The sequence below is a fragment of the Odocoileus virginianus genome, chromosome 2 (genome assembly GCF_023699985.2).
Source record: "Odocoileus virginianus isolate 20LAN1187 ecotype Illinois chromosome 2, Ovbor_1.2, whole genome shotgun sequence".
In the NCBI taxonomy this organism is placed as follows: Eukaryota; Metazoa; Chordata; class Mammalia; order Artiodactyla; family Cervidae; genus Odocoileus; species Odocoileus virginianus.
In genome coordinates, this window is record NC_069675.1 from 354591 (window position 1) to 370971 (window position 16381).

Sequence of the window (16381 nt, forward strand, 5' to 3'; positions counted from 1 at the left end):
TGTGAAGTCAAGTGGGCCTTAGGGAATATCACTATGAACAAAGCTAGTGGAGGTGATGGAATTCCAGTTGAGATATTTCAAATCCTAAAAGATGATGTGCTGTGAAAGTGCTGCACTCAATATGCCAGCAAATTTGGAAAACTCAGCAGTGGCCACAGGACTGGAAAAGGTCATTTTTCATTCCAATCCCAAAGAAGGGCAATGCCAAAGAATGTTCAAACTACCGCACAATTGCACTCATCTCACATGCTCGTAAAGTAATGCTCAAAATTCTCCAAGCCAGGCTTCAACAGTACGTGAACTATGAACTTCCAGATGTTCAAGCTGGATTGAAAAAAGGCAGAGGAACCAGATATCAAATTCCATTGGAGCATAGAAAACGCAGGAGAATTCCCGGAAAACATCTATTTCTGCTTTATTTACTATGCCACAGCCTTTGACCATGTGGATCACAATATACTGTGGGAAATTCTTAAAAGAGATGGGAATACCAGACCACCTTACCTGCCTCCTGAGAAATCTGTGTGCAGGTCAAGAAGCAACAGAACCAGACATGGAACAACGGAGTGGTTCCAAATTGGGAAAGGAGTACGTCAAGGCTATATGTTGTCACCCTGCTTATTTAACTTATATGCGGAGTAGTACATCATGCGAAATGCTGGGCTGGGTGAAACACAAGCTGGAATCAAGTTTGCTGGGAGAAATACCAATAACCTCAGATATGCAGATGACACCACCCTTATGGCAGAAAGAGAAGAGGAACTAAAGAGCCTCCTGGTGAAAGTGAAAAAGTTGGCTCAATACTCAGCATTCAGAAAACAAAGATCTTGGCATCTGGTCCCATCACTTCATGGCAAATAGATGGGGAAACAATGGAAACAGAGACTTTATTTTCTTGGGCTCTAAAATCACTGCAGATGGTGACTGCAGCCATGGAATTAAAAGACACATGCTCCTTGGAAGAAAAATCATGACAAACCTAGACAGCATATTAATAAGCAGAGTCATTACTTTGCCAACAAAGGTCCATCTAGTCAAAGCTATTGTCTTCCCAGTAGTCATGTATGGATGTGAGAGTTAGAGCATAAAGAAAGCTGAACGCCGAAGAATTGATTCTTTTAAACTGTGGTGTTGGAGAAGACTCTTGAGAGTCCCTTGTACTGCAAGAAGATCCAGCCAGTCCATCCTAGAGGAGATCTATCCTGGGTGTTCATTGGAAGGACTGATTCTGAAGCTGAAAGTCCAATACTTTGGCCACCTGATGCAGAGCTGACTCAACTCATTGACAAAGATGGTGATGCTGGGCAGGATTGAAGGCAGAAGGAGAAGGGGACGACAGAGGATGAGATTGTTGGATGACATCACGGACTCGATGGACATGTTTTGAGCAAGCTCCGGGAGTTGGTGATGGACAGGAAAGCCTGGCGTGCTGCAGTCCTTGGTGTCGCAAAGAGTCGGACACAACTGAGCAACTGAACTGAACTTGACAACTGGGCTTTTTACAAATAAACTGTTTAATTGAAACATATCATCCATACCGGTTGTAATAATAAATCTTGATTAACCCTGGTGTCTCCAAGTATAGACACCCGTGTAACCCGTCCTTGGGAGTGTTTCTACGCCGAATGCTGGAAGGTGTCTGCTGCTTGGCGGTTTCTTGTCATCATTGCTGCCGCATCCCCTGCCACCAGTGTTCCAGGTTAACGGGAGGAAGTAGACTTTGGTAGCTGGCGTAGTGGATTTCCAGTTGGGCCATTTTAGTTTACTTGCACTCGATGACGAGTTACTGAATTAAACCATGTGAAAAGATAGTCGATGCAAAGGGAGAAATAAAATGTGGACTAAATACTGTAGTTCTTTAATAGCAAATAATTCAGTTGTGGGACTTTAGTCTTTCAATCTAGTAAAGTACACACAGTGAACAGATTGAGTCTTCCCTCAAAACATCTTTTAAGTATGGATGCATGTGGTTTTTTTTTTTAATTCCAGAAAATTTCATATGCATACAAGCAGAAAGAATAGCATATGAAACTCTTTTGTTCCCATCAGTCAACTTCAACAATGATCAGTTCACAGTCTTTATTTCTCCTTCATGGCCAGATTGTTTCAAATCATGCTAGGTTTTTAAATTTGAAAATTTAATTTTTACTTAGTTTAGGCACTCTGGAAGCTCTACATCTACAAAGAATTTGCAACATAGGAAATCAAGAAGTAAGGACTATGATGCATATAGTGATGATGACATATGCAGTCAGGAGCCAGAAGATAATTTCGCTAAGGAGCTTCAGCAGTACATACAAGCTAAAGAGATGGCAAGTGTCACTCAGTCCTTACTGTGTCCTGAAGCATCTGTGAAGAAAGAGACAGCAAAGAGGACCCAGAAAGGTAAGGGTCAAACTGTTTGATCATTTAAAGTTACCTGGAGGCGTAGTCACCCTTGTCCACGGATGGAGTTGGGGGTGGGGTCTGCATTTTATCTCATGATAAGATCAGATTTTCTTGGATCTTGACACCAAATGTGAGCTGGTCACTTGGTGTGCAAATGCTCAGTTTGCAAGAGGAGTGGACAGTGCAGCAGAGTTTTCAAAGGATGACCACTTTGGGACTCCCCTGGTGTCCAGTAGCTAGGACTCTGAACTCCCAATACAGGGTGCCCAGGTTCGATCCCTGGTCAGGGAACTAGATCCTATATGTGGCACCTAAAAATCCCCTGTGCACAACAAAGACCTAGTAAGGCCATACAAATAAATAAATAATTTTCAAAGGAAAAAACAAGCAAAGGACGTGACAACTTTGCAAGGGAGAATAGATCCCTGGCCTCAGCGCATGTGAAGGACAGGAGCTACCTTCTCGGGTTGCTTTCCTTTGAAGAAGAATAGACTGGGATAGTAGTGTGTGAGACTAAACTCAGGAATGTATTCCTTTTTATAACTATTTATTTATGTTTGGCTGCATCAAGTGTTAGTTGCTTTGTGGCATGTGGGATCTTAGTTCCATGACCAAGGGTCAGACCCATGTCCCCCCACATTGCAAGGCAGACTCTTAACCACTGGACCACCAGGGACGTCCCCCAGGAATATATTCTTTTAGATTACTAAAATTAAGCCATAGGTATGACAGTAAGGGACAATTGTAAGTAAAATTCTTAATCCTCTCCTTTTTTTCCCTTTTCAAATGTTTTTCTATTTAAAATGGATCTATAGATCAACTTAATCTATGTAAAATGTTTTCAGTGAACAATCTGGTAGCCATATATGAGGTCCTTTGAAGCTTTTACTATTGTAGCACTATAGCAATTCCTAATGAGATCCATCGTACTTTGAACACTTAAAAAGAATCTGAGCTGATGGCTCGAAAGAATGATTTCGTTAATTATCTTGCTTTTTTCCTGGCAATACCTTATATATGTTCACAAGGAATGAATTTGGGATCTAGAGTATATTAGTCCCAGAGCTGCTGGAAAGACAGGTCCACATCATTCCAGTTTTCACTTTTTGAATAGTGGAGAACTTCTCCTGCATTATTATAGAATGTCCCTCTTAAGAGTAAATTGCTAGTGTCGTTTTGTATTGTCTTTAAGTTAAATTTTTGTTGTTGTTGTTTTTAGCTGTTAAGCAAAAAAATAAAAACCCTCACAAGAATGGTAAAAAGAAGAAAATGAAGCGAGAGTGGCCTGGCCCTGGAGACAGAGGAGATGCTTCCGTGAGGAGCAGCGGCTCACAGGGCCAGGTATGAGAATCCACGCTTGTCGGAAGGCACTGCACCTCACACCTCGGTGGGGTCGCCTCACCCGCAGTGGGCTCCCCACGTGCTTCCTTCTCACTGTCAGGCTCCCTTCCTCACACTCAAGCCTTAGTGTCGTGCCTGAATACATACACACAAGCCCCCTGATTTCTGAGCGCTGTGCTGTCTGTGACTGGAAGGACAGATGTGGGAAGCAGGGAGAGAAGATAGCCATGTGTGCTCAGTCGTGTCCAGCTCTTTGCAGCCCCGTGGACTGCAGCCCACCAGGCTCCTCTGTCCATGGGATTTCCCAGGCAAAAATACTGGACTAGGCGCCATTTCCTCCTCCAGGGAATCTTCCCAACCCAGGGACTGAACCCACATCTCTTGTGTTTCCTACACTGGCAGGTGGATTCTTTACCACTGCGCCACCTGGGAAGCCCAAACCACTGGGCTGCCAGGAAAGTCCCTAGGTGGCTGTAAGGGCATTCCAAAGGCAGTTGGTCTATTGGTTTTTGACTCCCTCTGGAAATTAAAAATGAATGTTTTTGAGACACCCCCTACCAGATACCAGACCCCCCACCCCCTCTGGCATTTTTATTTTGCTTTCTCGAAGCTCTTCCTTGTTCTGCAGATGTGATCACAGTAGCGCAGTGAGTGACTCCTTTGGACTCTACTTTTCGAGGGCTTCTGAGCTGGACGGCAGCCATTTGTTACGCTTGGCTCAGGACACAAGAGTTAGAGCTCAGTAAAATATCAGAAGCACCAAATGTTAGAGACTGAAATGTATTTATATAAAATTTGTTTGACAAAAGACGAATGTGAAGCCATAGGGTTTAGGTAACTGGCTATGGTCACCCAGGGCCAGGCAGGGCTGGGCTCAGGCAGTGTTCCCTTTCCTTGGGTTTGGATTGACTCAAGCGATTATTCCACCATAACCGACAGCTCTGCTACCTGAGGAACACATTGTAAACATGTTTGTTAGAATTTAATCACGTGGTCAAATAAAACCGAGGGTTAAAACTGGCATACTTGTTAGGCACTTAGTTTTGATAGTGCTGAGGGGAGTTTTGACATTATTACAGAGCAGCTCTAAGGCCTTACGTAGGAATACCATACGTAGATGCTGTGAGTCGTACCACAAGTTAACATGCTAAAAGTGATTTATGTTTCTAAAGATGATAATAAAATTCCCCTTTCGTTTTTATATGAAAGTCCCCTTTTATTTTCATACCTTTATCATCTTTGAGGGTCTATTTCTAATTATGTTTATTAATTTAAGCTCATCAGTATACTCAGCTCACACCTAGTAAGCCTGTCATTGAAATGAAAGATTACACTACTTTCAGTTCACCTTTTGATTTTGATGTTTGTCCCCAGTGTTCTAAAGAGCCTTATTCTTAGACTTCACTGTTTATCACAATGAGTGGAACTTCTTTTAAAAATTTTTTAAGTGAGGGCATGTACAATATAATCTCAGGTGGTGCAGTAAGAAAGAATTGGTAGGTAAAGAATGCACCTACCAATTCAGGAGCTGCAGGAAACTCAGGTTCAGTCCCCTGGGTGGGGAAGACCCCCTGGAGGAAGAAATGGCAGCCCACTCCAGTACTCTTTCCTGGAGAGTCCCATGGACAGAGGAGCCTGGCAGGCTGCAGTCCATGGGGCTGCAAAGAGCCGGACACAGTTAGCGTGTAGTCAAGATACAATAAAAATTCAGATTGCACAAACACTAATGTTCAGTGATGGAATGATAATGAAACTGACAATCATCCATTTGTTTCAAATGATGTACAAAAATCCAAGTCTTACCTGAAGGGCAATTCAGAAGAGTTACTTTTCAGTGTTTTAAAAGGTGGGTTAAGATAATTTTGTACAATGGAATAAAATGTTTAATCTCTTATTTCTCACATTTAGTTTTTTGTTTTTGTTTTCATAGAATGGGAAACCTAAAGAGCAGCAGCAGCCTGTGAGAATGAGTCAGGGGTTCATCAACCAACATACGGTGCAACGCCAGGGAAAGCAAATTTGTAAATATTTTCTTGAAAGGAAGTGTATTAAGGTATAGTGTAAGCAAAAGTACATTAAGATGTAACGTATAGCAAAAACGTTCTAAAACTAGCTCCTGTTTCTATTAGACACTCCAAAAGCATACTTGTATAATTTTATTTATTTATTTATTTATTTATTTTTTTTTTTAACTTTTATTTGCATTTATTTTCTGCGGCATTTATTCCCGGGCCATGAGTTTTTGTTTCTTCAGTTTCTTCTGGGATATCTTTTTCTTCTGTGCAACCTCCTCTTCTGGTTTAGGAACAATCTGTTCTTTTTCAGTAAGGATCATCTCAATGCAGCAGGGAGAGCTCATGTAGGGGTTGATCCGACCGTGAGCTCTGTAAGTCCTGCGCCGCATCTTGGGGGCTTTGTTCACTTGGATGTGCTCAATGACCAGAGAATCTACATCTAAGCCCTTAAGCTCAGCATTACTCTCTGCATTTTTGAGCATATGTAGTAAAAATTCAGCACTCTTTTTGGGCCACCGACCCTGTGTCCAGCCCCACTGTTTGGCCTGTGCACACCTACCAACTCCACCATTGTAACAACGGAATGGCACACATTGCTTCTTTAAAGTGACATCCTTCAGATACTTGGTGGCTTTTCAGATATGCATACCCTTTATGGCCTGGGCAGTCTCACGAGTGTTCTTAAAGTGAACACGAAGATTTGAACCTCTTGATTTGCATGATTTTGTGGGGTTTTCTGGGTCGAGTGAATAGCGCACCATTTTCAAGGGTCAGCTCACGCCGCTTACCGGAAAAGTTATAATTTTAGAACTGTTTTCTTTCTGGAAAGGTTTCAAGTAGAAAATTTTATTGAAATATTCTTTTGTATTTAAGAAAGTAGTAATGTAATTCCACAGTGATAAGAGAACAGATACAGACTGATTTTAATACCTTTAGACCATGACATTTTTGTCCCTTGTTTTATGTCTCTGAAAATAGATAATTTTTTTAAATGCTTTGTGTTAAAAAAGCTAAGGACTTGACAAATGGCAAGCCAATATATGTAATACAATGCGGTTACAATAGCTCTTTAAAAATCAGACTGTACTGCTTCTAACTAAGGCTTTGTTTTCTTCTGGAATCATTTGCTTATTCAGAATTAAGTAGGAATTATAATGGCTTAACTGTGAGTAATGGCTTTTCCTTGTTTCTTCCTTTGGCCCAGGGAGATCAATGTAAATTTGATCATGATGCAGAGATAGAGAAGAAAAAGGAAATGTGTAAGTTTTACGTACAAGGATATTGTACCAGAGGGGAAAACTGCCTATATTTGCATAATATCCTTTATCACAAGATACAGTAACTTTACTTTTCATAAATGTTTACATGAATGTAAAATTTTGAATGAAACCAATGTTTTAACCATGGCAAAATTATATTATCTAAGCTCAACTTGGTATTGAAGTGATTAAATTGTTCACGGATTCCCTCCCCCACCCCTCTGCCCCAAGAAAGAGTCTTTAGAAGTTCTCTCAAATGTACATCCTCTCTAACTGGGTAGTGTAACAGGGTCATGAGACCTTTCTTTCTAGGTCCCAGAAAAACTTTCTCAGAATTTCTGCTGTGACATCCATGAATTGAATCTATATATATGAAATCTACTTCATAAAAGAGGCAGGAATCACATAGTTTGGGAGTACTTCTTTTCTGTTATACTCTGTGCTGTATAGAGATTAACTGTCCCTTAATTGAAGAGTAACCCTTAGTAACTCTTGAGTATAAATATAAATTGGTCCAGACATACTGTGAAAACATGGAACATAGCATTTTAGGATAACTGCGTGTTTGGTTACCACAAAAGTTGTTTTCCTTTAAGACATTCAATATAAGGAATCTCAAACCCTAACTTGAGAAATTTTTCTTGGAAAATAATATCAGAGTTGTATATATTTATCCCATTTTAAACAAGCCTAATATATGAAGGATCCAGATTTGCAAGACACATCATTGTTATTGACTTTAATTCCCTTACCCCAAAAGAATGCTTTAAAAATAGTCAAATTTCTCAAAGTACTTAAAATGCACCTCTTTGGTCTTATCAGTGAAACATACCTGTAGTTTAAGAATGATTATGAGGGAGAAATTTGTCCTGTGATAGCCAGTAAACTTCATGTATATAATCATCCTAAAGTTCATTTTCTTATAACCCAGTTAGTAATTTATGTTCTCATACTTTATTTTATTAAGAATAGATCTTTTTATCTCTAATTCATTAATTTATTTGGCTGTCCTCGATCTTAGTTGCAGCACATGGGATCTTTAGCATGTGGGCTCTAGTTCCCTTACCAGGAATCGAACCCGGGACCTCTGCATCGGGAGTGCTGAGTCTCAGCCACTGGACCACCAGGGAAGTCCTGTCGTCTCATATTTTACATAGAGAATTTAATGTTTCTACTAGTGGAAAAGAACTTCATGTAGGAAAAATAAAATTATTAGATTAATAATAAGTTATTTTAGCAGCATTAAAATTTTTTTCTTCCTTAACATTTGAGTTACATGAATATCCTTGCAAGTTTTACCATACAGGAGCAAAATGTTATCAGGGAGAATATTGCAAGTTTTCACATGCTCCATTGACTGATGAGACACAAGAGCTGTTGGCTAAAGTAAGTACGATTTTAATTTTTGTTTTTCTTTTTTAAGGAATACATTTGAACCTAAGGGTGGGAATTTTAAAAGACACTTATTTAAGCAGAGTGCTTCATGGGTTAGCATATGGGTTATATTAGGACTGATAATTTAACAACTTACTTCAGTATAGCAAATTATTATTCATTTGTATGTTTTTCCTTGTAGCTTAAAGGAAAATTTATACTTGTTGCTGGTATAAATTGGAATGTTCTTAAAAACTTCAGTGTATTTAGCGACCTTAGTAGCTAAGTCAACCAATGGAAAACAAAGCAAATAGGAGAAATAGTACTCCTGATATACTCTTTGAAGGAAAGTTAAGAATCATTGGTTGATAAATATTTTAGAGTTACATCAAAGCATACTCAAGTGATTATTTCAAAGTTTTATTCAAAAGCTCTTTCAGATTGTAAGAAAAGATAGATGAAAAATCATAGTCGTTTATGTCCTTTCATTTCCATGTGTGAGTTGGAGCAAATCTCTTCAAAATTAAATTGAAATGTGAGTGAAAATATTCTTTTGAAACCAAACCGTTTAATATTGCGGCAAAAACTCCCTTGAGCATATGCAAATATTGGAAAGTCAAAGGTCCTTATTTCTGGATGTTTTTAGCTTTGAAATAGAAAGAGTTATCCTAGAATTACAAATTATACCAAATATTTGGTGGTTTATTACCATGAAGCATATATAGAAAAAAATGATGTACGTAGAAGTCATTTTCCAATTCCCCTTCTAGTAAATATTATTAGGTGATTACTAGGATTAATGATGTGTAGGAATCTTTAGAAAATTACAAAAAGAAAAAAAGAAAATTACAAGAGTATGATGATGTACCTGAATTAGATAGTATGTGAAAATGATTGTGTGAATTTTTTTCCCTCTATATTAGATTTTGGATCCTGAAAGGAAGTCATCATGAAAGTAAAATAGATGAAAAAGGTAAAATTAAAATTTAGCACTTTTTTCCCCCTCTGAAATGTCTCTAGGAATTGACAGGGGAACATATATTTTCTCAAATAGAAGTCTTTTTCTCACTCCTATCCCACTTAAAAAAATTATAAAATATTTGATATATCTAAATAGATATATATGTGGGTATCTGTGGATCTACTTCCCACTCTGGATTTGTCACTATCTTTTTGTATTTTTATTCTCTTGTTTTATTCTTTGTAGATTTACAAAACATGTAAGGTTAACAATATTATGCTTGGGTTTGGATATTATTTTAAACAGTATCATATTCGATATTTATTGGTGACTTGCTATTTTTACTCATTATGCTTCTAAGATTCATTCATGTACATGCATGCAACTGTCATTCATCTGTACTCTTGTATAGCATTTTTTTCTGTGAGTATATTACAGTTTGTTTAGACATTCTACTGTTGATGGACATTGAGGTTATTTTCAGTTTTTAAAATACAAACTCTAAATAACTGTTTTACCTGTCTTCTGATGGAAATGTCTGTGAGTTGTCCGGAGTATTAATCAGGAAGTAGAATTGTTGTATCATCTTAAAACTTAAGATAATTGTGTATACTTATGGCTGATTCACATTGTGGTACAGCAGAAACCAATACAATATTGTAAAGCAATTTTTCTCCAATTAAAAAAAAAACTTAGGTTAATGCCAGTGTTTTCTAAAGTAGTTCTTACAGTTTTTATTCCCACCAACTGCGTAAAAGAAATTCCATTGCTCCACCTTCAGAAATGGCATAAACCTGACAGAAGCAGAAGATATTAAGAGGAGATGGCAAGAATACACAGAAGAACTGTACAGAAAAGATCTTCACAACCCAGATAATCAAGATGGTGTGATCACTCACCTAGAGCCAGACATCCTGGAATGTGAAGTCAGGTGGGCCTTAGGAAGCATCACTACGAACAAAGCTAGTGGAGGTGATAGAATTCCAGTTGAGCTATTTCAAATCCTGAAAGACGATGCTGTGAAAGTGCTGCACTCAATATGCCAGCAAACTTGGAAAACTCAGCAGTGGCCACAGGACTGAAAAAGGTCAGTTTTCATTCCAATCCCTAAGAAAGGCAATGCTAAAGAATATTCAAACTACCGCACAATTGCACTCATCTCACACGCTAGTAAAGTAATGCTCAAAATTCTCCAAGCCAGGCTGCAGCAATATGTGAACCGTGAACTTCCAGATGTTCAAGCTGGTTTTAGAAAAGGCAAAGGAACCAGAGATCAAATTGCCAACATGCTATGTATGGATCATCAAGAAAGCAAGAGTGTACCAGAAAAACATCTATTTCTGCTTTATTGACGATGCCAAAGCCTTTGACTGTGTGGATCACGATAAACTATGGAAAATTCTGAAAGAGATGGGGATACCAGACCACCTGACCTACCTCTTGAGAAACCTGTATGCAGGTCAGGAAGCAACAGTTAGAACTGGACTTGGAACAACAGAATGGGTCCAGATAGGAAAAGGAGTACATCAAGGCTGTATATTGTCACCCTGCTTATTTAACTTATATGCAGAGTACATCATGAGAAACACTGGGCTGGATGAAGCACAAACTGGAATCAAGATTGCCAGGAGAAATATCAGTAACCTCAGATATGCAGATGACACCACCCTTATGGCAGAAAGTGAAGAACTAAAGAGCCTCTTGATAAAAGTGGAATTGGATTTCTTCTCTCTGGAGTGCAATGGAGTGTCCAGTAATGAGCTTTGCGATGGGTCTCTGTGTTAGGTGTGACTTTGGAGAGCCTGTATGTTGACACTCAGGTCTATGTTCCTGCGTTGCTAAAGAATTTGTGTGGTATGTCTTGTACTGGAGCTTATTGGCTCTTGGGTGGTGGTTGGTTTTGGTGTAGGTATGGAAGCTTTTGGATGGTCTCTTATTCCTTAATGTTCCGTGTGGTCAGGAGTTTTCTGGTTTTCTCAGGATTTGGGCTCAAGTCTCCTGCTTCTGGATTTCAGTTTTATTCTTCTAATAGTCTCAAGGCTTCTCCAACTATACAGTACTGATAATAAAACTTCTAGGTTAATGGTGAAAAGATTCTCCATTGTGAGCGACCACCAGAGAGATTCACAGAGTTACATGAAGAATAGGAGAGGGAGGAAGGAGATAGAGGTGAGCAGGAGGAGAAAAGGGGGACTCAAGAGGAGAGAGACAGATCTACGCAGTTATCTGTTCCCAAAGTGTTCTCTGTGGCCCAGACACCCACAAAGATTCACAGAGTTGGATTGGGAAGAGAAGGGGAATGGAGGAAGTAGAGGTGTTTTGAGGGAGAATAACAAAGATTGAAAATCTAGTGTAGAGGTTAGACTCTTTGAAATACAATATTTAAAAACAAAAACACACAAAAAAATTTAGAACTGTATATGAAGTTCAGTTTTAAAATAGGGTTTCTCTCTCTCTTTTTTTTGTGTGGCTATAGTGAAATGAAAGTGAAAGTTAAGGAATAATAGAGGAGTATTAGAGGACTCTAAAAGGAAATAGGAGAGAAAAACAAGAAAAAGAAAAAAAAAAGAAAAAAAAATTTTTTTTTCCCAAATAAAAAAATCGTAAAAATATATGAAAATGAAAGTTGAGGAGTAATGGGGGAGTAATAGGGAATTATAAAAGAAAATGAAAGAGAAAAAATAAAAAATTTAAAAAAAAAAAAAAAGAAAGGGAAAGAAAAAAAAAAATTTTTTTTTTTTTTTTAAATTAAAAAAAAAAAAATGTACATATATATCTAGGAATTTCTCTGAGGTTGTTGCGGTCAGCGTAGGTTCAGTTCAATTTCAGATAGCTCCTCTTTCCAGTTTACACTTCTCGATATCTGTAGGCCCCTTCCCGTGTATTCGGTGTTACCTTCAGGGATTTTAATCTGTTGCACCGGTCCTTTCTGAAGCGGTTCCCTTTGTTTATTTGGCTTCTGTTTGCCGTCTCTTTGGTGTCTGGTTTCCGCCCTGACACAGGCGGGCGGAGGTGATCTCTTATTTAGGTTCTCTAGTTCAGTTCAGTCCTGCTACGGGGAGGGCAGGCGCTGCAGACAGACACCGCTCTGTGTGGATAGCACTCACCGTGTTCCGGTCACACTGGGTTTGCCCCGCTCACGGGTGTCAGTGCTTTCCCCGTCTACACTGCTCAGGCTCCCGGCTGCTCTATATGGAGCGAGCCCTGCGTTGAGTGCGGTTCCAGCCTTCGGGTACTCCACAAAAGCGCAGATTCGGTTACTCCTGCGTTTTGTGCCTTCCCCGGCCTGAGCGGTTCAGGCAGCCAGAGGCTTGGGCGCACTCTCCCGGGTGCAGCACGCCTTATCCCTCCGCGGCGAGCGGCCCAGGCAGCCAGAGGCTTGGGCGTATTCTCCCGGGTGCGGCGCGCCTTTTCCCTCCGCGGCGAGCGGCCCAGGCAGCCGGAGGCTTGGGCGCCCTCTCTCCCCGGGTGCAGCGTGCCTTTTCCCTCCGCGGCCCCAGCACGCACCGCCAGTCGGGTCTCAGGAAGTCTTTAGCTAGAACCCGGAGGCCTGTTTGCAGTGTGGGAGGGGGTGGCTTCTCAGGGGCTGAATTTGGCCTTTTCCCCTCCCCTCTGTCTCCTACCTCCAGCGGGGATGGGCCGGCTCTTCTCTGGAGATTCTCAGTCCCTTTGTTTTGCGAACCGCCGGCAGTGTGTTCGGGCCAGTTAATTTTGTCCCTTGCTATCCCACAGTTTAAAAAAGCTCCCTCCGATTGCTCTCAGGGTCTTCGGGCCGGACCTCACCCTAAGCAATGCCGCCCGCTCCTCTCCGTTCCGCCCCGCTTGTTGCTGGCGGGTGCGGGCGTCTGGGGTACTTTTCTGCTGGGAGTTGCTTTTAGGCACGTAATCTGTGGGCCTTGTTTAATTTTTCCTCCCGGTTACAGTGCCGAAAACTTCCCCCAGTCCCGCCAGTGAGAGGGTTTCCTGGTGATTGGAAACTTCCTCTATTAAGACTCCCTTCCCGGGACGGGTCTCCGTCCGTAGCTCTTTTGACTCCCTTATTATCGTTTATATTTAGTCCTACCTCCCTTCGAAGGCAATGGGCTGCTTTTCTGGGCGCCTGATGTCCTCTGCTAGCGATCAGAAGTTCTTTTGTGAAATTTGCTCAGCATTCAAATGTTCTTTCGAAGAATTTGTAGGAGAGAAAGTGGTCTCTCCGTCCTATTCCTCCGCCATCTTGGCTCCTCCTTGATAAAAGTGAAAGAGGAGAGTGAAAAAGTTGGCTTAATGCGCAGCATTCAGAAAACTAAGATCATGGCATCCAGTCCTTTCACTTCATGGGAAATAGATGGGGAAACGGTGACAGACTTTGTCTTTTGGGGCTCCAAAATCACCGCATATGGTGATTGCAGCTGTGAAATGAAAAGACGCTTACTCCTTGGAAGGAAAGTTTTGACCAACCTAGACAGCATATTAAAAAGCAGAGACATTACTTTGCCAACAAAGGTCTGTCTGGTCAAGGCTATTGTTTTTCCAGTGGCAATGTATGGATGTGAGAGTTGGACTGTGAAGAAGGCTGAGCGCCGAAGAATTGATGCTTTTGAACTGTGGTGTTGGAGAAGACTCTTGAGAGTCCCTTGGACTGCAAGGAGATCCAACCAGTCCATCCTGAAGGAGATCAGTCCTGGGTGTTCTATGGAGGGACTGATGCTGAAGCTGAAACTCCAGTACTTTGGCCACATGATGGGAAGAGCTGTCATTTGAAAAGACCCTGATGCTGGGAAAGATTGAGGGCAGGAGGAGAAGGGGACGACAGAGGATGAGATGATTGGATGGCATCACCGACTCTGGACATGAGTTTGGGTGAACTCTGGGAGTTGGTGATGGACAGGGAGGCCTGGTGTGCTGTGGTTCATGGGGTCACAGAGTCGAACACGACTGAGCGACTGAACTGAACTGACCTTCAGCAATGCTTTAACTGTCAGGATTTTAAATTTTTGACCAATTTACTGGATGTAGAAATGGTGTCATGTAGCTTTATTTTCATAAAGTTGTACATCTTTTCTTATGCTTACTAGCTTTTGAGCTTCAGCTTTGGTGAAATGCTGTTAATCTCTTTTGCCTGTATTTGTATATTGGACTGATTTCACGAAAAAGAGTGGCTATGGGTATAGGGAAAACAGAAGAATTAAGGCTAATTGATTTTTTTTTAAACAGGGTGTGATAAAGACTTGATTTTCTTTTTTCCCCATACGGAAAACCAGTCTCCCAGAACCATTCAACAGAAAAGACTGCTTTTCCCCACTGATTGTAGTAGCCTCTGTGTTGTATATTGAGTTTCTTCAAATGGAGGTCTGTTTCTGGGCCCTCTGTCTGCTCCTTTTGTCTGTTTCTCTATACTCTACTGCTTTAATTACTGGAGCTTTACTGGATTTTGATATAGTTTGATAGAGAATCTATTCTCAGTGCAGGAGACGAGAGACGTGGGCTTGATCGCTGGTTGGGAGGATCCCCTGGAGTAGGAAATGGCAACCTGCTCCAGTATTCTTGCCTGGAAAATTCCATTTACAGAGAAGTCTGGTGGGCTACAGTCCATGGCGTGGCAATGAGTCCAGCATGATTGAGCGCCACACCACATGGTTTGATGATTTTTCTAATGTTGTTCTTCAGGAGCATCTTGATGGTTTTGGACTCTCTTACTTTGTTAGTTTAGTTCAGTTTTTTTAATAGCTTTAGAGGTGGGGTGTGTGGCTAGGTTGATCATTTTTACCAGCCGATGTTTTGTGTTGTTTTTTTTTGTCTTGGGCTTTTTGGCTACCCTGCGTGACATTGGCATCTTAGTTCCCCAACCAGGGATCAGACCTGTGCCCCCTGCATTGGAAGCACAGGGTCTTAACCACTGGACCACCAGGGAAATCCCCAGCTAATGTGTTTTTTGTGTTTTCTTCTTAGCTTCTTCGTATGGATGAAGAGTGCTTGTGTCTGTCTACGCCTGTTGAAGACTGTTGAAGCCTTGATTTGGAGTGGTTTACAAGATTCCTGATGCAGAGCGCCCCCTTGTGTCCTTACATTGAAGTGCAACTCTTCTGTGGCCAGTGCGGAGGGATAGAAGGTGTCTAAGGTGGTTCCTGCTATTGGAACAGAGGAGTGCACATGACAGAGACGCCGGCTGCTGGGCAGATGTTACGGCGGTAGCCTGCGGGGGTCTCTTCTGAGTGATCGCATGTTCTCAGTGGAATAGGAAGCAAGGCTAGACTGAGTAAGGATAGACGAGGAGGTATAGGAGTTTGAAGAGAGAAGACCATCAGGTTTCTCACAGAAGACTTCCGGATAGTAGACGGTGAATACACAGTTAGCACTTTTCATGTCATTAAACACATTCACAACATGTTGTTAATGGTTGCTCATAGTTTTGTTTTAAATTATGGTTTGATGATGTTTTAAAACCCATTTCCTGTTGTTGGACAGAAAAGTTGTTTCCAGTTTCCTACTATTATAAATAAAATGGAACAGTGTCTCTTGCTATCCCATTCTTTTTTTTTCTAATAATTCCACTGATGACGTTGCATTCCCTGGCTGCCTCACAGCCTCTCGCGCTCAGCTGCCGTCGCTCGGCGGGGCACGGCGCGTCCCCGCGGAAGCCTGAGCCGCAAGCGGGCCGGGCCGGGCCGGCTGGAGCTTGCAGGCCACGGGGTGCGCGCCGACTCTGATCGCCCGCGGGCAGAGCCGAGCGCAGAGGGGGCGGGGAGCGCGCCGCGGGGCGCCGGCGGGGCCTCTCCTATACCATTCTCAAGCCTGGAGTTCCTAAATCTTTTGTCGATAAGATAGAAGAATGGTTATCTTTCTCATTGGTTCATAAACTGCAGTAGAATGTAAAGTTTAGGAGTGTGGTGATATCTTAATATTCAAATACAGAATTTTTCAAGCACAAATAATAAGCTTCTAGGCATGCACTTTAGTAGTACTGATGATTATTAGAAAAATACAGTGAAACAAACTATCATCATCACATGTAAAGGATCGCCAACGTGCTGTGTACAGTGGAGGCCAGCATCAGTGACACT

General features: G+C 41.3%; 1 protein-coding gene across 1 annotated transcript in view; it reads left to right on the forward strand.

The window, feature by feature from the left end:
- The window catches only part of ZC3H8 (zinc finger CCCH-type containing 8), a 29910-nt gene extending 14068 nt beyond the window's left edge, over nt 1-15842 (forward strand). Inside the window, 7 exon segments of the mRNA XM_020908626.2 lie at nt 2154-2385; nt 3608-3729; nt 5660-5782; nt 6949-7060; nt 8280-8389; nt 9301-9350; nt 15270-15842. Coding sequence (XP_020764285.2) covers nt 2154-2385; nt 3608-3729; nt 5660-5782; nt 6949-7060; nt 8280-8389; nt 9301-9330 — 729 coding nt within the window. The 3' untranslated portion in view covers nt 9331-9350; nt 15270-15842.
- Nucleotides 15843-16381: the final 539 nt, after the last annotated feature.